At 37.9% G+C, this 24,464-nt stretch overlaps 1 protein-coding gene across 1 annotated transcript in view; it reads right to left on the bottom strand.

Moving 5' to 3' along the window:
* Positions 1 to 24,464, bottom strand: part of LOC126252167 (uncharacterized) — a 148,749-nt gene that overhangs the window by 5,359 nt on the left and 118,926 nt on the right. The window contains exons 5-6 of the mRNA XM_049953036.1: positions 9,539 to 9,684; positions 4,881 to 5,217 (exon numbers count right to left, since the gene is read on the bottom strand). Coding sequence (XP_049808993.1) covers positions 4,881 to 5,217; positions 9,539 to 9,684 — 483 coding nt within the window. The remainder of the gene's footprint in view (positions 1 to 4,880; positions 5,218 to 9,538; positions 9,685 to 24,464) is intronic.

Below are 24,464 nucleotides of genomic sequence, written 5' to 3'. Positions count from 1 at the left end.
ATTAAGTCCTTTCTGGTTCTGCCTTGCTCTGAACCCACTATCCAACATGCTAAATAATACAAATTATGGATACAATATTACTGGAACATACCAACACAAAATCACACATTTGCTATACATGGATGATCTAAAACTACTGGCAGCAACAAATCAACAACTCAACCAATTACTGAAGATAACAGAAGTATTCGGCAATGATATAAATATGGCTTTTGGAACAGACAAATGTAAGAAAAATAGCATAGTCAAGGGAAAACACACTAAACAAGAAGATTACATATTGGATAATCACAGCGACATAGAAGTGATGGAAAAAACAGATGCCTATAAATATCTAGGATACAGACAAAAAATAGGAATAGATAATAAAAATATTAAAGAAGAACTAAAAGAAAAATATAGACAAAGACTAACAAAAATACTGACAACAGAATTGACAGCAAGAAACAAAACAAAAGCTATAAATACTTATGCTATACCAATATTGACCTACTCATTTGGAGTGGTGAAATGGAGTAACACAGACCTAGAAGCACTCAATACACTTACACGATCACAATGCCACAAATATAGAATACATCACATACATTCAGCATCATAAAGATTCACATTAAGCAGAAAGGAAGGAGGAAGGGGATTTATCGACATAAAAAACCTATATTATGGACATATATATTAAAAACAGAGATTCCATGACTTACCAAACGGGAAAGCGCTGGTAGATAGGCACAATAAAAAACACACAAACACACACACAAAATTTCGAGCTTTCGCAACCCCCGGTTGCTTCGTCAGGAAAGAGGGAAGGAGAGGGAAAGATGAAAGAATGTGGGTTTTAAGGGAGAGGGTAAGGAGTCATTCCAATCCCATGAGCGGAAAGACTTACCTTAGGGGGAAAAAAAGGACAGGTATACACTGGCACACACACACCTATCCATCCACACATATACAGACACAAGCAGACATATTTAAAGACAAAGAGTTTGGGCAGAGATGTCAGTCGAGGCGGAAGTGCAGAGGCAAAGATGTTGTTGAATGGCAGGTGAGGTATGAGTGGCAGCAACTTGAAATTAGCGGAGATTGAGGTCTGGTGGATAACGGGAAGAGAGGATATATTGAAGGGCAAGTTCCCATCTCTGGAATTCGGATAGGTTGGTGTTAGTGGGAAGATCCTTTCATATTTCCCTCTCCTTCCCTCTTTCCTGACAAAGCAACCGGGGGTTGCGAAAGCTCGAAATTTTGTGTGTGTGTTTGTGTGTTTTTTATTGTGCCTTTCTACCAGCGCTTTCCCGTTTGGTAAGTCATGGAATCTCTGTTTTTAATATATTTTTCCCATGTGGAATGTTTCTTTCTATATTATGGACAGGTAGACAATTTAAGAAAATTCTTTATAGAACGAGCAGGAACTAGTAAAATACACAAAGCTATCACTCATATAAATACATTGGCTACACCATTGCAATTTCGTAACCACTTCTACAACCCTTTAGATCACATAACATCAACAGATACGAAGAAAGTAAATTGGAAAAAGAAAACACTACATGGCAAGCACCCGTATCATCTAACACAGCCACACATCGATCAAGACGCATCCGACACCTGGCTAAGAAAAGGCAATATATACAGTGAGACGGAAGGATTCATGATTGCAATACAGGCTCAAACAATAAACACCAGATATTACAGCAAGCATATTATTAAAGATCCCAATACCACAACAGATAAATGCAGACTTTACAAATAACAAATAGAAACAGTAGATCACATCACAAGCGGATGTACAATACTAGCAAATACAGGATACCCCAGAAGACATGACAATGTAGCGAAAATAATACAACAACTTGCCATACAACATAAACTAATAAAACAACACATTCCCACATACAAGTATGCACCACAAAATGTACTGGAGAATGATGAATACAAATTATACTGGAACAGAACCATTATAACAGATAAAACAACACCACATAACAAACCTGACATCATACTCACCAATAAAAAGAAGAAATTAACACAACTGATCGAAATATCCATACCCAATACAACAAATATACAGAAGAAAACAGTAGAAAAAATTGAAAAATACATCCAACTGGCTGAGGAAGTCAAGGAGATGTGGCATCAGGATAAAGTTGACATTATACCAATTATACTGTCAACTACAGGAGTCATACCACCCAATTTCCACCAGTACATCAGCGCAATACAGCTACATCCAAATGTATATATACAACTACAGTAATCTGTAATTATTGAAACATGTTCAATTACCCGAAAGTTCCTAAATGCAATGTAACATATACTGTACAGTTAAAAGGAAGTCATGCTTGATCAAGGTCCGTGTCACTTTCCATTTTTAACCAGACATAATGTCTGAGAAAGGAAAGAAATATAATAATAATAATAATAATAATAATAATAATAATAATAACAATAACAATAATAATAACAGGAAGAGGCAGAGGGTGAGGAGGGAAGAGGAAGAGGAAAAGGAAGAGGAATGAATTTACAAAGTGTGTCGTTTAATGTAGTACTATCTTGATATTTTTATTATTGCACAAAACTGTGTGCTGCATCTTAACTTACTTTCCAATATAATTGGTACCATTATAATGATAATTAGGACAGAAATTTTTTTAATCCTATTCTTGTGAAAATCTATCTGCTTTGTCAGCTGCTGTTGAAGAACTGTCTAGAACAAACTAGTATTTCATGGGTTCTAGACCAGGCCACATGAAAGCTGACCAAGACATGTGATGTGATGATATTTTGTGTTTGTTCAGTTGCAGCAATTGCCGTGAACCAAAGAAATCCCTTTTCTAAGCAAGTCACGACTCCTGTTTTGGATTTATTTTTGTGGAAGGTCTCACACCATGTCTCAAAATTATGTGACAGTGTGCAAAATGGTTCCACTAGCAACACTCCTTCCCTATCCAGAAACATAGTGCACATGATTTGCAGACCTAAATTGATTGTTTGAACTGCACTGTCAAGTTGACATTAAATGCCTTCATTCCATAGATTGTGATTTCATTTCTGGTGTAAAAGACGTACCCACATTTCATCTCCAGTGGCAGTTTAGCTTAAAAATTCATCACCTAAATCACTGCACTTATCAAGAAAATTGAAAGCAATTGCTACTTGATTTGTTTTCTACAACTCAGTCTGCATTTTCAAAATCCATTGTGGACACAACTTTTTGTAATTTAAGTGTTCTGTGAGAATTCAGTAAAGAACCCTTCTTGAAACCTGAGGAAACTCATTAGATAAAGACAAACTCATGAAGTATCTGTTCTTTTGAACTTCTGTAGCAACTTTCTGCACTAAATCTTTAGTAATTACAAGTGTTTGTCTACTTAGCACTTCATCATCAACATTAATACAGCTTGACAGCTCCACTTTAGTGGAAAACATGGAGGACCCTGAACTGCATAATACAAGTAAAAGGTGTGGCATCAGTGAAAACAAACGTGATCAGTTGGGGTGACAGGGAAGTGCATGGCAACAAGTGTGACTGTGGTTCTGCACAACACATGGAACAACTCCTGGCATGTCCAAACTGTCCCTACAGATGCAACCTCGGCAATTTGTGGCTGGAAAAGAAAGAAGCCCCAAACATCACCCAGTACTGGCTGAAGGACTACAATTGGTTTCCTGACACGAAAAAGTAAAGTACACTAATATAGACATTTCAAATTCTGTAAACCATTTTCTTACTGTTCTGTTGCTCATAGTATTGCCATGATAAACTTCACTATCTGATAGTGACTGTCACTGCTTTCATCTCTTCTGTATACACAATAATTGTCAGAATTTTCAGTTAATTGAGGTACTGTAAATAAGAACAAACAACTATAAATATGGGAACTACTTCCATAAAAATATGGGTAGCCAACAGATGCAGGTACTTGGCACTCATGTGCAGTGTCTCTGACTAGAGTACTGTAGTGACTGTGTTTAAAAATCCATTAGTAAAAGATCAACAGCTGTTATTTTGGTTTTGTTTGTTAGACAACCAGTTTTGACATTACATTATACCACCTTCAGACCTGCAAATATCGAGTAAACCTCATGTTAGAAACCAATGCAGCACTGTTGACTGGTATCATGAAGGTTTTTTCTCATGGGCTTGTGCACTCCTTGATTGTCAGCAACTTTCCAAGGAGCGCACATGCCCGTAGGAAAAAAATCTTCAAGATACCAGTTGACAGTGCTGCATTCGTTTCCAACATGAGGGTTACTTGATGTATACAGGCCTGAAGATGGCATAATGTAATGTCAAAACTGGTTGCCTAACAAATAAAACCAAAATAACAGCTGTTGGTGTTTTATTACTGGAAATTGACTGGCTGAAGTCCCGCACTCCAGACATAGGATGGAATTACATATATTGAAAAAAATGTATATATAGTAAGCTCCTGACACAGGGTCCAACACAATATCAATAGAATATTGTAGTAAGAACATTATTACTGGACTCTATTAAATTTTGTGTAATCCAATAATATTAAGATGTTGGTTCCATATTCTATTGTAGTGACATTTGTTGTTTGATCAACAATGACCATTTTCATGTTCAGAATTGACAGAACACGGTAGAATTAAATGTAATATCAAGAATTTAACATCTGGAGCAATGATGCACTGTACATAAAACAGTATTAGACTTGATACTGGGAGGACAAACAAATGTGTGTACCAAGGACCTATATCAGTCTGACAAAGAGTATTTATTATCTTGTATACTCTGTCCTGAGACAAATATTCTTAATTACTTGTTTATAAACAGCAATAGTGTGGTTCAAGATAATGAAATCTTTGACAAATTGACAAATGTCACACTTATTGTGCAACATTATAAAATCATTTACCTCAGCAGTTACATTTTTATTAAGTACCACAGCATCATATGGTCTTCTATTTGAAACTGTACCATCAGTTGTAGTGATTTTACACAAGGTGAATGGCTCATATGTACTGAAAACTGCTGTTGCTTCTGCATTGTTATAGTTTTTAACTCTTATCACTTTCTCCTCCTTGTGTGATTTGTTAAATTTACTCATAATATCAGTTGCATACATTTTGAAGTTACAATCATCTTCAGGAGTTTCAACACACAGATATGGGATTTCAATGTCTGCTTCAATGTTCATCTTTAAAGGGCTCATGTTGTACCCCATTTGTCTCTCATAAATATCAGGACAGAATCTGCAAGATTAAAGAAAATTTGCATTAGATCTTGGACATTATTATGCAATGCAAGTGATAGAGCTAAATTAGACTGTATTGTAGACACAACGAGAACGCTTGAAACAAATTGTTGGGAATTTATTCAGATGAAGCAAAAAACTGCCTGCTGGGGATACAGACATATTCATTAATCAATAAAAAACACTGCTTAACATTCTTTTTATTGAAAGAGTCACTGTAGTTGTTTGCAAGGATTTCAGCATGAATCTTATAAGTGAAAAAAGTCTAAAAAATCAATTCCTAAATCTATTATGTAGTTTCAATCTGTTTCCACACATACACAAACCCACAAGAATAACATACAATACAAACAATATTATAGGTAATATATTTTCAAATGTACGATCCACAGAAGTAGAAGTAACAAATACTGATTTGGGATGCCACTGCATGTATAAAGAAAATTTTTCACTGAAAACTGTGTAGAATTTACAAATATCCTAACTAGTGAGTCCTGGGCAGAAGTGCTGTCCCTAACAAATACAAATGGTGCATATAACACTTTTTCTTCAATTTTCATTGGATATTTTAAAATGTGCTTTCCAAAGAAGCTGTCAAGAATCACATCATGATACAAACACAAGTTCTTGGATCACAGCTGGCATCAAAACTTCTTGTGGAACTCTAAAGATACTAAATTCAAAGTTGAAGACATCTACAGATCCAAAGTTCATAGAACATGTTAAGAATTACAAGAGGGTCTATCGAAAAGTAATTGACAAAGCAAAATTTATGAGTAATGACAACTTAATAAGACAGTCTGATAACAAATCAAAAGCCATATGGCGTATTGTAAAGACTGAAACAGGAAAGAGATGTGAGGAAAGGATGTCATTCTAAAAAAAAAAAAAAAAAAAACAGAAAATATCAATATTAAAAAACAAGATTTGCCAGATTATATTTGTGGTGTCACTGCCAGACACCACAGTTGCTAGGTGGTAGCTTTAAATCGGCCACGGTCCATTAGTACATGTCGGACCCGCGTGTCGCCACTGTCAGTGATCGCAGACCGAGCGCCACCACACGGCAGATCTAGAGAGACTTACTAGCACTCGCCCCAGTTGTACAGCCAACGTTGCTATGAAAGGTTCACTGAGAATTACGCTCTCAATTGCCGAGACGATAGTTAGCATAGCCTTCAGCTAAGTCAATTGCTACGACCTAGCAAGGTGCCATTTATCCTTTGCTATGTATCTAATGAAGCATGTACAGTAACAAGACCAATGTTCACCAATTGTTGATTAAAGTTAAGTATTCCAGCAGCTACGTACTTTTCTTTATAGCATTCATTAAGTATCCTGTTTCAGACCTCACGCCATCCTGCGTGAGTTTATAGCGTGCATTTCGGCTTCCTCAAACAACACGGTGTTGGCACTTCTGCCGACACTTCAATATTAACAATTATTTCATAAATGCCACACTTTATTAAGCTCAAAATTTGCAAACCAAGAAAAACCTGAATTTCCAAAAGCTGCTTGTAGTATGAGGATAGATTCAACAGTTAAACATGAAGTGTTCAAAGTAGAAAAAACCTTGAAACCTAAAATGTTAGCAGGAGTAGAGGTGTCAGTTTATATCATAACAATGACAGCTGCACAAATTGCAAGGTCCTTGGCATACATAACCAACTTATCATTCAGTGAAGGAGTGTTTCCAGAAAGGATGGAAATCTCAAAAGTGAAGCCATTATTCAAAAGTGGTGACAAGCTTAAGGTAGAAAACTATCGGCCAATACCCCTCTTTCCAGCATTTTTCAAAATAATAGAAAAATTAATCAAGCACAGAATCAACAAATATCAAAATGACCGTAGCTGACTAAATAGAAATCAGTATGGCTTACAGCAGGTAAAAATGCAGAAACAGCTCTAATGTGCTATACTGAACAAATAATCAAAAATCTAGAAAAAGACAACAGCGAGTAGGAAAAAATTTAGATCTCTCCAAAGCATTAGGCAGTAACAATCATGTCTGCTTGTGTCTGTATATGTGTGGATGGATATGTTTGTGTGTGCGAGTGTATACCTGTCCTTTTTCCCCCTAAGGTAAATCTTTCCGCTCCCGGGATTGGAATGACTCCATACAATCTCCCTTAAAACCCACATCCTTTTGTCTTTCCCTCTCCTTCCCTCTTTCCTGATGAAGCAACCGTTGGTTGCAAAAGCTTGAATTTTGTGTGTATGTTTGTGTTTGTTTGTGTGTCTATTGACCTGCCAGCATTTTCATTTGGTAAGTCACATCATCTTTGTTTTTAGATGCAACAAACTGTTGCCTCATCAGGAAAGAGGGAAGGAGAGGGAAAGACGAAAGGATGTGGGTTTTAAGGGAGAGGGTAAGGAGTCATTCCAATCCCGGGAGCGGAAAGACTTACCTTAGGGGGAAAAAAGGACGGGTATACACTCGCACACACACACATATCCATCCACACATATACAGACACAAGCAGACATATTTAAAGACCAAATATGTCCTCTTGTGTCTGTATATGTGCGGATGGATATGTGTGTGTGTGTGTGTGTGTGTGTGCGAGTGTATACCCATCCTTCTTTCCCCCTAAGGTAAATCTTTCCGCTCCCGGGATTGGAATGACTCGTTACCCTCTCCCTTAAAACCCACATCCTTTCATCTTTCCCTCTCCTTCCCTCTTTCCTGATGAGGCAACAGTTTGTTGCGAAAGCTTGAATTTTGTGTGTATGTTTGTGTTTGTTTGTGTGTCTATCGACCTGCCAGTGCTTTCGTTTGGTAAGTCACATCATCTTTGTTTTTGGATATATTTTTCCCACGTGGAATGTTTCCCTCTATTATATTAATATCATTAATTTGAACCCAACAATTACGTTTGTTATTGTCACTGTTGCATTTCGAAATCTTTCCTGTCGTCTTATTTTCTCTTTGTGTTGGTCTTTAAATATGTCTGCTTTTGTCTGTATATGTGTGGATGGATATGTGTGTGTGTGTGTGCAAGTGTATACCTGTCCTTTTTTCCCCCTAAGGTAAGTCTTTCCGCTCCCGGGATTGGAATGACTCCTTACCCTCTCCCTTAAAACCCACATCCTTTCGTCTTTCCCTCTCCTTCCCTCTTTCCTAACGAAGCAACTGTTGGTTGTGAAAGCTTGTATTTTGTGTGTGTGTTTGTGTTTGTTTGTGTGTCTATCAACATGCCAATGCTTTCGCTTGGTAAGTTACATCATCTTTGTTTTTGGGCCCACCTTGCACATTTTCAGACAAATGCTGACTTGCATAACTACAATACTCGAAATAGCAGAGCACTCCAAATTCAGTGAACAAAAAGAACACACACACACAAAGGCATGTGAGACATATTGGTACAAATTTCTACAATATACTGCCAGCCAACATCAGAAAGTTAGAAGATGAAAACAGATTTAAAGTAGAATTTAAAGAATATCTACTTGAACAATGTTTTTACTTGGTAAATGACAATTAGGCCAATAAATAATTCTGATAATGTTTATATTAAGGCAAAACTGAAAACACTGTCTTTAGGTTTCTGTTAATTTAGTAAATCTGATGGACAGCTGCTGAGTGTGGTAAACTCTTTACTGAATTATTGTAGTGAATATAAGGGCTTCCTGTTTAGGAAAGACAAAAGTAAAGCCTTAAGGCAAACAGACTATACAGTTACAATACTGTTAGTATACATATATAAAAAGTTATATTACTGTGTCTTGTTTGATGAAGTATTATTCTTTGTAAATTTTTTTGTGCAATTTTGTATGTATCGTTCTTTGTACTACTTAATGTAAAATTTTGTATGTTCCTTTGGCACAAATTGTTTCCCATAAATTTACATGTACTTTTGGACAACATCCACACAAACTTTATTTTCTACAGATGGATAAATAAATAAATAAAATAAACAAGTGGCGGTCCACCAGATGTCACTGTCTTGTGACCATTGTGTTGTGTGCAGTTCAGTACCACTTTTTGTAACAGCTGTTTGTCACCAATGATGTTACTGGGTGTGATAATTACACTGAGGATAAAAAATTGTGTCAAGATAAAAAAAGAAACTATCTACAGAAAGTCATGTGTAATTACATTTAAAATGTCATGGGAGTGATGATTGTGATACGAACTACCTTCCTACTTTTAAAACTAAAAGCGCATTAACTATTTGGTTCCTTAAGGACATATATGTTATACAGAAAATATAATCACATGAAAAGTTTCATGGAAAAGGTTCATATATTATCACAGTTATCTGCTTTCATTTCTAAAACGTAAGTCTAGGAACATGCTTATCTTTTAGTTAATTTACCTGTCTTCTTCACTAATTTGTATAAAACCAGCTAACACAGCTCGCAGAGGTGTAAATCTGGTATCCTGGTCACAAATACAAGGGTAAACAGTTAGCTTCAGTGTTGCCTCTCCAAAAGGTTGCAGAACTGTTTCTTTTGGAAACACCTACATAAAAAAGTGTCATTATGAGTATACTGAAAACTATAAGTAAAATGATTTCTGAATACAATGTATGATAGCTATATCAGTAGCTGTGAATCTTTTTAAAACTTATACCATAATAAATAATTAAAGTAAGCCTGTCATCAACCAAAATGCTGGTTTGAACATGCTTTATTAGGCATGATCTGTACAAGATGGTATGCCCTTGCTTTCTTTCAACCTTTGAGATGATTTATGTAAACAGTCATTGGAGGATATACAGTTTAATGGCAACTCCAAAGTATTATTCAGCTTGACACTTGTCACATTAAACAATTGTTGGTAGAGGTGAAAGAAGCAATATACAACAGAAAAAGATTGTGGGAACAATGGAAGATTGAATGCCTGACACTTGGATTTGTAATTTGACACATAGTTCACCGGAACATGAAGCCACACATGAAAGTAAATATTACTCTGAAAATACAATAATCAAATATATCAAAACCACTTAAAACTAGAGGAAAGAGGAATAAGATTAAGGTATAACATTCTGTTGACAATGAAGTTATTATGCCATAAGACAAGCTTAAATTGAAGAAAATGTGTGGAAGAAAATTGATCATAATCTTTTCAAAGGAACCATTCTGGCATTTACCTTAAGAAACTTAGGAAAACTCTGAAAAAAAAATTAATTTAGATGACCATACAGATACTTGAACCTCTATTCTCCCAAATACAAGCCCAGTGTGATACCCAATGTGCTACCTCACTGACTGAAATGGCTGTGATCATGTCAGATGAAGATGCCAGTGGAAGAAACTGCTGTCACATGTTAGTGCAGTTTTGAATTATTCTATGTTATTTGTTGGTCAAATTCAAAGCGATGGATATAAATTCAATAAGACAAAATAATGTGTGCAGGGTGGTCCATTGATCATGACCAGGCCAAATATCTCACAAAATAAGCGTCAAACGAAAAAACTACAAAGAACGAATCTTGTCTAGTTTGAAAGGGGAAACCAGATGGTGCTATGGTTGGCCCACTAGACGGTGCTGCCATAGGTCAAACAGATACCAACTGCATATTTTAAAATAGGAACCCCCATTTTTTATTACATATTTGTGTAGTACGTAAAGAAATATGGATGTTTTGGTTTGACCACTTTTTTCGCTTTGTGATAGATGGTGCTGTAATAGCCACAAACATATGGCTCACAACTTTAGATGAACAGTAGGTTTTTTAAATTAAAATACAGAACGTAGGTACGTTTGAACATTTTATTTTGATTGTTCCAGTGTGATACATGTACCTTTGTGAACTTATCATTTCTGAGAACGCATGCTGTTACAGCATGATTACCTGTAAATACCACTTTAATGCAATAAATGCTCAAAATGATGTCCATCAACCGCAATCCATTTGGCAATATATGTAACGATATGCCTCTCAACAGTTCGCCTTCCGTAATGTTCGCACTTGCACTGACAATGTGCTGATGCATGTTGTCAGGTGTTGTTGGTGGATCACAATAGCAAATATCCTTCAACTTTCCCCACAGAAAGAACTCCAGGGATGTCATATCCGGTGTATCCAGTGAACGTGCGGGCCATGGTATGGTGCTTTGATGACTAATCCACATGTCATGAAATATGCTATTCAATACCACTTCAACTGCACTTGAACTATGTGCTGGATATCCATCATGTTGGAAGTACATCGCCATTCTGCCGTGCAGTGAAACATCTTGTAGTAACATCGGTAGAACATTACAAAGGAAATCAGCATACATTGCACCATTTAGATTGCCATCGATAAAATGGGAGCCAGTTATCCTGCTCTCATAATGCTGCACCATACATTAACCTGCCAAGGGCACTTATGTTTCACTTGTCACAGCCATCATGGATTTTCCGTTGCCCAATAGTGCATATTATGCCAGTTTAGGTTACCGCTGTTGGGAATGACGCTTCGTCGCTAAATAGAATGCATACAAAAAATCTGTCATCGTCCCGTAATTTCTCTTGTGCCCAGTGGCAGAACTATACACGATGTTCAAAGTCATCACCATGCAATTCCTGGTGCATAGAAATATGGTGTGGGTGCAATCGATGTTGATGTAGCATTCTCAACATCGACGTTTTTGAGATTCCTGATTCTCATGCAATTTGTCTGCTACTGATGTGTGGATTAGCTGTGACAGCAGCTAAAACACCTACTTGGGCATGATCTCTTGTTGCAGGTCAAGGTTGACATTTCACATGTGGCTGAACACTTCCTGTTTCCTTAAATAACATAACTATCCAGTGAATGGTTGGGACACTTGGATGATGTCATTGAGGATACCAAGCAACATACGTAGCACACGCCCGTTGGGCATTTTGATCACAATAGCCATACATCAACACGATATCGACCTTTTCTGCAATTGAAAAATAGTCCATTTCAACATGGGTAATGTATCACGAAGCAAATACCGTTCACACTGGCGAAATGTTATGTGATACCATGTACTTATACGTTTGTGAATGTTACAGCGCCATCTATTACAAAGCGAAAAAAGTGGTCCAACTAAAACATTCATATTTCTTTATATACTACACGAATATGTAATAAAAAATGGGGGTTCCTATTTTAAAAAAATGCAGTTGATATCCGTTCGACCTATTGCAGCGCCATCAAGTGGGCCAACCATAGTGCCATCTGGTTTCCCCTTTCAAGCTAGACAAGTTTTGTTCTTTGTAGTTTTTTCGTTTGATGCTTATTTCGTGAGATATTTGGCCCGGTCACTATCAGTGGACCACCCTGTATAGTAGACAATTGTTGCTGGTAGTTCAAGTGGAACTTCGTGTTACTAAGATGTGTTACATTCAAAACCACAGTATACTATGGTCAAACTAATCCATGCTAAACTAGGGTTGACACTTTCTTCTGCTAACCCCCTCATATTATTGTAAATATGCTACACTATGACATAAAGGGTATTCATTTTCCATGAAGTTTATTTAATTATTTATTTTTCTTGTCTTTTAAGAAAACACGTGAGCCAGAGACTTCCAGTCATGAAATAAGCTTCTTCATGATTCAGAAAAGCTGATAAAAATTAAAAAATAACAAACACCAGAAAACAAAACTCTTGCAGTAGTATATATGAATGAATCTAATGTACCATGAGGAATTTGTGTAGAGAATAAAAGTAGTGTACCACAAAGAAAACTTTTCAACTGAGATCTCCAAATCTGTGGGTTATCTCCCAAATTTTTCAGTTCCTCAGGATGCTTATAAAAATGGAGCCTGAAGAATATTGCACACCTTTTCTACAAAAGTTAAGGATGCTTTATGCAAATGGAAATTATTTTTCTGTTGACTGGTCACTGAATGAATGCTGCGATACTTTTACATGAACCTAATTTTAATTAAAAATTCTATTACAGACTACATGTAATGGATTGACAGTTCTTATGGCTTTATGATCTCATCATGGTGTTATATGCACCAATTTTGCAGTTACTATATTTCACTTACTATTTCAACAATGGCACTTGCACTGAAATATAATAACATTTCTCCTTGCCCCCTTTTCACTTGATTAGGGTGTTATGATAACTTGTCACATTATTGGATGTGGGGATAGGGAGGAGGAAAGAAGCATTTCTTTATAGGATGTAGCTTCCATTTGAATATTATTGGCTGACATTGTCATATCTACATCTACATATTCATTCAAACTCATCAAACCACCATAAATACTCACATCCTATCTTCACGGTCCTTATGCAAAATGTAGATCTGTGGCAGTAGAATCATTCTGCAATCAGCCTAAAATGCTGGTTCCCTAAATTCACACAATACTGCCTTGTGGAAAGAGCATCAGCTCACCTCCAGGGACTCTAAATTGAATTTATGAAGTACATCATATAATATTTATATGTTGAGTGAAGCTACCAGTAACAAATCTTGCAGCATGTCTCTCAATTGCTTCAATGTCTTCCTTTAATCTGACCTGGTGGGGATGCACAACACTTAAACAGTACTAAAAAATGGGTTGCACTAGCATTCTATATGCCATCTGCTTTATGGATGTGCTACACTTTCCCAAAATTCTCATAATAAAATGAAATTGAGCATTTGCCTTCCATACTACCAACCTGATGTGCTTGTTCCATTTCATAGCACTTTGCAGCATTATGCCTAGATGTTTAATGGATGTGAGTGCATGAAGCTGTACCTCGCTAATGCTTGAATCGAAAGTTACAGGAATGTTTTTCCTACATTAACTTACATTTTTGTAAATGTGGAGCTCCTGCCATTTATCAAACCAACTAGAAATTCTTTGAGTCATCTTGTATCCTCCTAGTTATTCAGGAATGAACCATTCCCATACAGCACAGCATCATCAACAAACAGCTCTAAATTGCTGATCACCTTGTCTGTCTAATCATTTATGTATGTAGAGAATAAGAGTAGCCTTATCACACTTTCCTGGGGCACTTCTGATAATACTCATGTTTCTGATGAATACTTGCCATCAAGGACATCATACTGGATTTTATTAGTGAAGAAGCCTTGGTACCACTCACAACACATCTGTGAACCTAATGCTTGGACCTTCATCAACAGCCTGTAGTGGGGCACTGTGCCAAATGTTTCCCAGAAAGCTAAGAATGCGCAGTCAGCCTGTTGCCTTTTGTCTATGGCCCACTGGATATCATGTGAGAAAAGGGCAAACTGAGTTTCACATGAATGATGCTTTCTAAACCTATGTTGATTTGTGGGTAGAAGCTTTTATGTCTCAAGCAAATTTACTACCTCTGAACTGAGAATGTATTAAAGATTTCTGCAGCAAACCAATGTTGAGGACATTAGTCCATAATATGTGAGTTAATTCTCTTACCTGCACTTTTTCCTGGTCACTAGATTCTTTATGGTGGGTGAAAGATTTGCCATAACTGCAAACTATGTAATGGGCCAGTGCTCCAGAGCACTCCCTGTGGACCTGGTGACACATTTGTTTTCAACTCTTTCAGTTGCTTTTCTATGCCAGGGATACTTATTTCTATGTCCTCCATGTGGGAGTCTGTGTTAAAGTCAAATGAGGGTATGTTTTTCTGAACTTTCTGCATGAAATTAAAAACTTCATTTATCTTTTTGCCATCTTCTACTGCCACCTCAGACTGGAAAAGAAATGTCTGGATAGAAGCTTCTGCTCTGCTTAGTGATTTCAAGTATGACCAGAATTTTCTCAGGTTCCCACCAAGAACTTTTGCTAGGGTATGACGGTGGAAGTTGTATGCTTTGCACATAGACCTTCTTCTGGATGGGCAAATTTCCACTAACTTCTCCCTATTGACAATTGCATGTTGTTGTTTGTACTGAGAAGACAACAATATCTACTTCTTCAGCATTTTATAAATTTTATTATTAAACCATAATGAGTCTTTTCCATCCTTAACTTGGCATATACATCTTCAGACTGTGATATACAATTACGTTAAACCTTGCCTATAATTCTTCTGCATCCATCATGTTGGGCCTAAATGATATCCACTTATTGTCTAAGTGAGATGCTAACAACTGCTCATCTGCTTTCTTCTAGCATAAATACGCCCCTAGCCTTCTTCAGGAATTTATTAACTTTAGTAACCATTGTCACTATGGTGACATCATGATCACTAAGCACTGTCTCTACACTGACACTGTAAGTAAGGTCTGGCCTGTTTGTAGCTATAAGAACTTAAATATTTCCATTGTGTGTGAGTTGTTTAATTAGTTCTTCAAGTCAGTTTTTGGAAAAATTATTCAAAAGTACTTTGCAAGGCCGTCTGTCCATAACACCTTCACCAAATCCATAAATGTCCCAGTCTATACTCTCAATCATTTTGCTTGAGGTGGAGAGTCATTATGGGGGCTGGCTGCCTGGCCTTGCCCATTCACTTTTTGGGTGGACAGGTGACCACTTATGAGTAGAGTCTGAGATGGCATGCAAGGGGAGGGGTTTACTGGTTACTTGGAGCTCCAATGATAGGCAAGTTAAGGAGTCTCTTAGGGAAATAGCATTGAGGGCTGGAAAGAAATTAAATTTACACTTGATTTGTCTGCCAGGAAGGCCTCATCAAAGATGAGGTGGAGGCCCTAGGCCCTGCCTGCAGCCCTCAAGTGTACAGGTGCTGTAGTCAGCAAATTGTTTTTATAGTGGCATTTGTGGTGTCTGTCATTTGAGTTCTTAAGACAGCCTCTGTTCCTATGGGCATATGGTGGAAACAGTGAAGACTGTTGGCCTTGCTCACTGGGTGCAAGCAGAGCTCACAATTTGCAGCAGCATCCTCAGAGGTGATCAGGGTCCTTAGGCCTGGAGCTGAGCGGAGTGTCTCAGTCACATTCTTTGCTGATTCTGTGATGGTCATGGCTGCGGATTTCTGGTCCTGCATTATGGGGTGGACAATTGTGAGATTCCTCTTGATAGGTCAGGTTTGCACTAAACAAAGGAAGCAGCAACTCAGTGCCAGAGTACTAATGGAGTGAACACGGGGCTTTTTAGGCTAGGTGGTAGTTTGAGGTCCTCTTACGAGCACTCGCCAGTTGATACACAGAGAGCTAAATCAGATATTGCATGCAAAGTAAAGATACTTTGACTGTCAAAATTTTAATAGCAAATTGTCAAAGTATTCATAACTATGTTCCTGAACTTATTGCCCTCCAGAAAAGATGTCATACTCAAATTATTCTCAGAATCAAGATGTGGACTGAACCTGAAAAAGAAACCTCTAAAATGTTTAGCAAGGCAGGGAATGTATATTGAAAAGACAGATTAGGTGCCAAGACAGGGGGATTGTTCTCTTCCGTCAACAAAAATATTGTGACTATTGAGTTTGAAATTGAGTGTGACTGTGAGGTTTTCTGAACATTAGTAGCAGACTTAGATGAACTCAAGTTAATTAGCAGATGTTTTTATCAGCCACCCAATTCTGCCATAACCATTGTAGATTCATTCTAAGAAAGTCCACACTCAGTATTACAGAAGTATCCTGATAATTTAACATTAGTTGGAGGTGACTTTAATGAACTGAGAGGTATTAAAATAGCAATATCACTGTCACTGTTTGTAAAAATAAAGTCTGATATCAGCTAGCACTTGTGGTTGATGTGAGATCTTGTAGCAAGACTGACTGTGTTAAAGTCATTTCTTGACAAACATTTGGAAAATTACAGCTTACCAGTACTGCTACCATCATGTGGATAACTGTACAATTAATCAGTGTTCATGAAGTTTCATATTTAACATTTCTATGATAATCTTTTGAATGTGTATGTACAGGGAATGGTTAAAAATATGATGTAGGGAAGTGATTCACATTAAAAATAATTTCCAGTCATCTCAGAACGGATAAATGCAAGTCATGGTTTTCAAAGGAATCTTTTGCCATTCTTGATGTAAAATAGTGGCAAGTTCAGGTATCGATGATGGAAGTGGATAGCGATCATGCACCCTTCTTTCCAAAAAAGACCACAAAGGCTCGATAATATTGGCATGTGGTGAGAATAGTAGGCAATGGCTTTGCCATAGTGGATACACCAGTTCGCGTGAGATCACCAAAGTTAAGTGCTGTCGGGCATTGTCGGCACTTGGATGGGCGATCATCCAGGCCGCCATGCACTGTTGCCATTTTTCGGGGTGCACTCAGCCTCGTGATGCCAATTGAGGAGCTACTTGACCGAATGGTAGTAGCTTCGGTCAAGAATACCATCATAACGACCGGGAGTGCGGTGTGCTGACCCCACACCCCTCCTATTCGCGTCCTCTGAGGATGACACGGCAGTCAGATGGTCCCGATGGGTCACTTGTGACCTGTAGATGGAGTGGAGTGTTGAGAATAGTGGCCAAGAGAGATGCGACAATTCATCCTTGTGCTCACAGAACCAACCTACATAAAGAGAGCTGTGTGAAAAAGGGTTCTGTCATCTTGGAACACAGAATCAGTATTGAAGAACAAACACTATACAATGAGATGGATCTGACCAGTCAAAAAGGTCACATAACTCTTGGCAGTAATGAAACCTTGCAAGATAGCCATGCAGTTGGTGGAATACGAAAATATTACTTCTCAGTCATCACTGGACCCCCACCGTGTTTCACTCTTGGGACAATAACTCAGTTAGAATTTGAAACAGTGTGAAACCAAATGACATCCTGCCATTGCTTATCAGTTTAGGTTTTATGGCTTCGACACCATGTTTTCCTAATTTTTTCACTGATGCAGCTAAACCTGCAGTTCTCTTCATTTTCTGCTGACAGTGTTTATGAGTGCAACACTCAGTTATGCAGCGGTGATGTCTGCAGCTGTCATCCTCTTATTTTTTGTCATAATCCTCTTCAATCACCATGCAACACCTCACCCAACACATACTTTCATCTGCATTGTGTCTTAGTGGATTGTATTTCTGATTTCCCTGTATGCAGTATAAATCTTCAGTACAATGTCTATTGAAACATCATAAACTTTGGCTACTTTGATTACTGAAACACTCACCATATGGGCATCAACAATTTGCCAATATTTAAATGCACTGAGCTCTGACAGAATGCTCTCACAACTACACCTAACACTGTTCTGACCGTGACAGACACATGCAGCACATTGAGGCGTAACAGAGACACCATTTGTCATAAGATACAACAGTGCAACCTAGAGGCTTGGCTATCAGCTGCATATATGTTGAAACATGCATTTCTCATGGTGTTTCCATATTTTTGTCTATCTCCTGTATAATCAGCAGCGATGCATGGCTTATCTGATGAACTTTTTCTCATGGTGTTTCCATATTTTTGTCTATGTCCTGTATAATCAGCAGTGATGCATGGCTTATCTGATGAACTTTTATCAGGCAGTGACTTTTTTAATTCTTTTTGGTGTGATGGATGTTGTTTATTTTGGACTAGTCTCATGTTGTGCACTTTATGTTTAACCATCTTGGTTTATTTATTTTATTTAGCATATGGCATCTACAGGGTAAAATTGCACACATACTATTAATTAATATAATAAACGAATTACAAATATATTATTAAATGATTGATTGCAAACAACAATATGCAAAATATTAGGGAGACAGCCACTTCAGCAATTACAAGTCCACATCTAAGCAGGTCACCCACTGAACAGCATGTGGAGTAGCATTCATTATATCCCTCCATTCCTCTTCAAACCTGCTTTTAGGACATTCAAAGATCAGGCGAGGGATTGTTTGTTCTTCTGCACCACAGTCGCATCATGGATCATCAGTGAGTTTCCATTTGAGGAGAGTGGCCTTACACCTGCCGTGGTTAGTCCTCACATGATTAAGTCCGCACCAAGTTCTTCTGGGCATTTGCATTCCTTCCACTGGTATTGTAGGATCAAAATCAGTGATGAGAGGATGGTGATTATTCAGTGACCAGTATTGTCTCCATTCCCTTGCTATGTTGTACCTTTCTGGGAATTTGAGGACTTAAGTCTTCCCATATAGGTTTCCTGGATTTTAGGCGGGTAGTTGGTAGGTGGTCCAATATTTTTCTCTCACGGTCAAGAAAATCTGCAAAGGAAAATGAATGAACCATCTTGGTGACTGCATGAAAAACTTGAGTGTATGCACTGTTTTCATAATCTATAGCCACTGTGTTATGCTGATGTCATGTCTAAAAAAGACTGTGTCTGCACATAGTGACTATTTTCTTAATCCCATGCTTGAGTATAGTGAAGTGGAGGGGTGTAGGTACCACTTGCATAAAAATGTATGATGTGAAATTTTATCCAGTCAGCTAATTTTTGTGGTGGTGACACATGTGGAAAAAAGTCATGTTACTTGGAAATTTGTGTAGTGAACATCATTTTCATAGTTCCTTGAAATAAATTAACAGATATGCTATGTGGCTTTGATAGTCAAGGTTGACAATGCAGGTAGGTACCATTACAATTCACATCCATCTACAAAATGGTAGTGGAAGTGATCCACAAAACTACCATCAAATATCATTGGCATCCATTTGTTGTAGAATCTTAGAACAAATTCTGAGCTAAAACATAAGGAAGTATGTCACACATTATGACCTCCTCCATGCAAACCAGTATGGATTCCTTAACAGACACAACATTAAATGCGTCTTCTGTCACCATCTATTGCAAGACTAATGAACATGTTGGGACTAGTCAAAGGAGATCTCAGCTTCTGGGGTTCATGGTTTTAAAGGATTCTGTGTTAGTGTGGAATATTTATGTATTTCTCACACATATCACACTAATCTGTATTATAAATACTGTCGTCATACACACCTAAGCCAGCAAGATAAATCTACAGTAACAGAGCTTTTCTTATTGCATGACAGTCCATACTTATGAGAAGACATAATATTGTCAGTTTCATTCATCTGGGAGTGGTTGATAAAGGAGCCAATACATATTCATGCAGCGGACAACCTCATCAGCAGAGTCTCAGGATTCCACTTATGTACAGCCTGGTTCCCTGCACTTGCTGCAATTAAATATAGAGGAAAACAAGACTTTTCTGTGACAGCTCCACTGCAGTGTATTGGAGGGTGCCACAGTAATAATTGTTAGAAGCATCAGGGACAGAGAGCACATACAGGAGAGCATGGCAAGATTCACACTAGGGGCTCTAAAAACACTATCATCATCTTTCTTGACTCAACTCAATCACAAATGCGTGACTCACAGATATAGTCTCTGTAAGAATGCCATCACATGGTGAACACCACTGGTTGCTACTTGCCAGCAGTAACCAGCAACATTCACCTGACAATGTCAAGAAACTGCCTGAGAGAAATATTGTGAAATTTACATGAGAGAGATCTGGCAACAGAACCTAGAACCATGTATTCAATCAGAGACTGAACAGTAAAAATAATTACTTGATTTCACCTTGTTAACATACATAGAGAAGGCAGAGTGGCGGTCATCAGTATTTGTAATCTATAGAAAGCTTACAGCACTGTAACATGCTTTCCTATGACTCCTCACAGCAAGTAGTTGTGATATTGTTTTCTTGACAGGCATCAACTTTCTCCTGTATTATCATACTTAGAGGACATTTATACTATTCCTTTTAGGATTTATGCATTATACTTTTTTTATGTTTGGATCTAATCTGAGACACATAGGCCTCAGGGATGTTTGATACATAAATTGATCAGAAAACATCGTCTGCCCCGGCAGCTGAACAGTCAGTGTGCTGGATTGTCAAACCTCTGAGCCCGGGTTCGATTGCCAGCTGGGTCGGGGAATTGTCTCTGCCCAGGGACTGGGTGTTGTGCTGTCCTCATCATCATCATATCATCCTCATCATCTGCAGGTTGCCAAAGTGGCATCAAATTGACAAGAACGGCACCTGGCGAATGGTCTGCCTGACGGGGGGCCCTAGCCACATGATTAAATAAATAAATAAAACCAGGAAACATTATGTACCACTTGAAAAGCATATGTGATTTGTTTCCTTTTTTGGGGCCACTATTGTCAGTGCACATATAATTATAATGATGCTGAAAATAGATCATGCTCCATCTCAAATCTTGAACAGAATAATGTGGGTTGTGTTCAATGACAAAACTGTTAATAAGTCTCAAAGAGTAATTCCAAGCTTAGAATGTGTACATGTATTAAATTTACTGCAAGAAGAGCTGTCAGCATGGGAAGTCACCAATAAAATTGGTCTACACAATAAAAGTGATATTTGAGTAATCAGTCACTACTGTGACATTCAAAACCCTGAATCATGGTCAAAAATACAATCTGATGTATGCTATGTACTAATTATGACTCTTAGGTACCCTGAAGAGAATTCAACAGTTTGGCAATAACTATTAGGTCTATGTCAACCCACACAGAATGGAACCATTTCTGCATGATATATTGGGCTCCTACATATCCATTATGAGGGACACCTGGAGTACAACCTAGATCAATAGCATTGGGCTGGCACCACTTATGAGTGCAGGATTTGTTGATGTTTGTCATACAAAAGGGTGGAGGTGGCCAGATGCATACAGATATTGCAGGCATGGAATCATACAAGTTCAGCAACTTTATGTTTCAGAAGTTTCTGAACCAATGTGACGTGCAGATTCAGACACCTCTTATCCCTATTGAGAGTAAGGCTATACAGTATCAGGATTGGATCCTCCAATCTCTTGTCTAATCCTACAGTTAAAATTTGGTGATGCATTCAGATTTCAAGATAATACATGAGAACTGTGCACCCACCTCATGTGCACCTTTCTCCAGAATGCAGATATCAACCAAACTGAATGGCATGCAGTATCTGCTGACATGAATGTAGTTAAATATGTTGGACCAGCTGACACTTATAATGAAGAGGAACTTACCTCACACACTGAATAACCTCAGGAGGGCCATCATTGGATAACAGGACAGGCTTGAGTAACAACCTGTCAACAACTTTGTGGACACAAGACCCTGGAGGATCCACACAGATTAAAATGTTTAGTGGGTGGGAATGTAAAGCAACACATTTTGTTTTCATGTATGTGCAAATCTGTTCACTTTTGGACAGGCTGCCTTTATTTTTTATTATTGTTTGCATTTTTTCATAGCAAACAACCAAATTTGTGTAAATGAAAAACTCACATCTTTAAGTCCAGAGATTCCATGACAATTGTTACAGGGAAGAGTGGTAGTTGTCTTTGACTGTACTGGGACAAGAAAAACCTCAACTGCAGGGGAAAAAAATCTGATTTGTGGTGTTTTGTTGTTTTACTTGATGACTGAAATGGTTACTGTTATAATCTTTGGATGCTTTTTAATGAAACTAATGCTAAACTTCATTTTGAGTGAAGGTAAAACAAGAGCTTATCAATATCATGCAAGACATCACTAAACAAGATGGAAGATAAAAAATATATGCTAACAAGAAAAGAAAGGCAGTGCAATAAAGCATCGGGGGAAGACAAATACAAGCCACTTTCAGTGGATACAGAGGAAATTCTTGTTTCCACAAAAATTCTGTTTACTCTCCAGGGTCAGAATTTTCCAATGAGCCAGCAGGTGCTATTTTTCCAGGAACAGAATTAGCAGCTCTGCATGGGATGCATGAGCCTAAGATTTTATCTATAACTTTAGAGCTGAACTCATATCTTCAGCCATGGTGAATGGGAACTACAACCATTGCTGACACTGAATACACATAGCAGCTTAAAGAATGCATTAGGTTATTTTTGAAATGCCATTGTGAGAACATTATTTCAAAAGACATAGGATTATGAAATTAAGAAGTTGTAGAAGACACTAGAAACAGAAAGTAGATTGCCACAAGCAATTTCCACCAGATGATGGCCTCAGAAGCTGAAAGCTGGTGCATGGTCCAATAAATAATATATTTGCAGAAAATTGTGATAATGTTTCCTATTTGACACTAATAATAAATAAACCTCATTTAATAAACAAAAGTAATTATAAGGGCCAATCAAATGAAAACAAGACAGATGGGAAAAAAGTAAGTAAACTGTTTGTTATTCGAAAGTAATCTCACTGTGTGAGAAGATGGTTGGTGTCTTCATGGAAAAATGTTTGTGGTTACCTACAAAACCATAATTGCTGCCAGCTGTGCATCTCTTCATCTGAAGCACATTGATGGCCATGAATATCTTTCTTCAGGGCTTCAAAAATACCGAAGTCACATGGTGGGGGGGGGGGGGGGGGGAGACTGGGACTGTATGGAGGATGTGTAAGAGCTTCCCAGAAAACTTCTGCAGTGCACTCAAAAAAACCTTTGCAAGATGTGGGTGGGCATTATTCTGAAACAATAAAAATCATCTGCCAACGTTCCTGGACACTTGGACTTGATGGCACACTTCAGTTTTTTGTAAAGCGTCCATATACTGCTGTGTATTGATTGTCTTGCTGTTTTCCAGTAAGTCAATGAGCAGCACGCCTTTGGAATCAAAGAAGAACATTCATCATAATTTTCCCAGAGCAGGAGTGCACAGCTTTGGATATTTTTGGTGGGGCTGGATCTATATGCTTCCTTTGTTGGCTCTGATGCTTGCTCTTCAGCTCAAAATGATAACACTAAGTTTCAGTTCCTGTTACAAAATGGGACAGCAAACAATATTTTGCATTGTGATACCATTCCAGGTTCTGAACTGGTGTTGATATTTTGTTCAACTTCTGCCACCCCATCAGGCTGTGTGGGTCTCATTGTACACAGATTTTCTGGAACCTCCGCAGGTCTGTCATGAAAACTGAGCATACCAGAAAGGATGTCCAACATGAGGCGCATTCTTCCACCATGACTGACGGCAGAATCCACCACTGCAATGACATAAGTGGTAATTTCATGATGAGCCTGGCCTGGTCAGCAGCTGTCTTTCAGTTGCTCCCAACTTTCTCAAAATTGTTTGGTCCAAGCACTCACGCATGCACATGTGACATGCTATGTTGGTCATATATAACAGAATTTCAGGCATGATTTTCACTTCCCAATACTCCTTCCACAGAAAAATTTAAAAATAAATAAATAAATAAAAATAAAAAAGAGGAACTGCACTACACCTCAATGTTCCTCTTTCCTTGCCCCACAGTGAAATTAACTAAATGATTTCATGTCAAGCATGTCTAACAGGCAAGTGGCACAGCAGTGAACATTTGTACTGTTCCTTCCTGATTCCCAATAGAGGGCACTCTATACACACCCACCTGCATTATAGATCAGACCTTAATTGTACAGACAGCAGTGCAAGTGCCAAACTCAGAATAATATTCATGAATCTCAGGAGGGAAAGAGTAGTTCCAAAGAG

The sequence above is a fragment of the Schistocerca nitens genome, chromosome 4, assembly GCF_023898315.1.
Source record: "Schistocerca nitens isolate TAMUIC-IGC-003100 chromosome 4, iqSchNite1.1, whole genome shotgun sequence".
Lineage (NCBI taxonomy): Eukaryota > Metazoa > Arthropoda > Insecta > Orthoptera > Acrididae > Schistocerca > Schistocerca nitens.
Note: the sequence above shows the minus strand (reverse complement) of the source record. Positions and strands in the feature narration are given on the sequence as shown.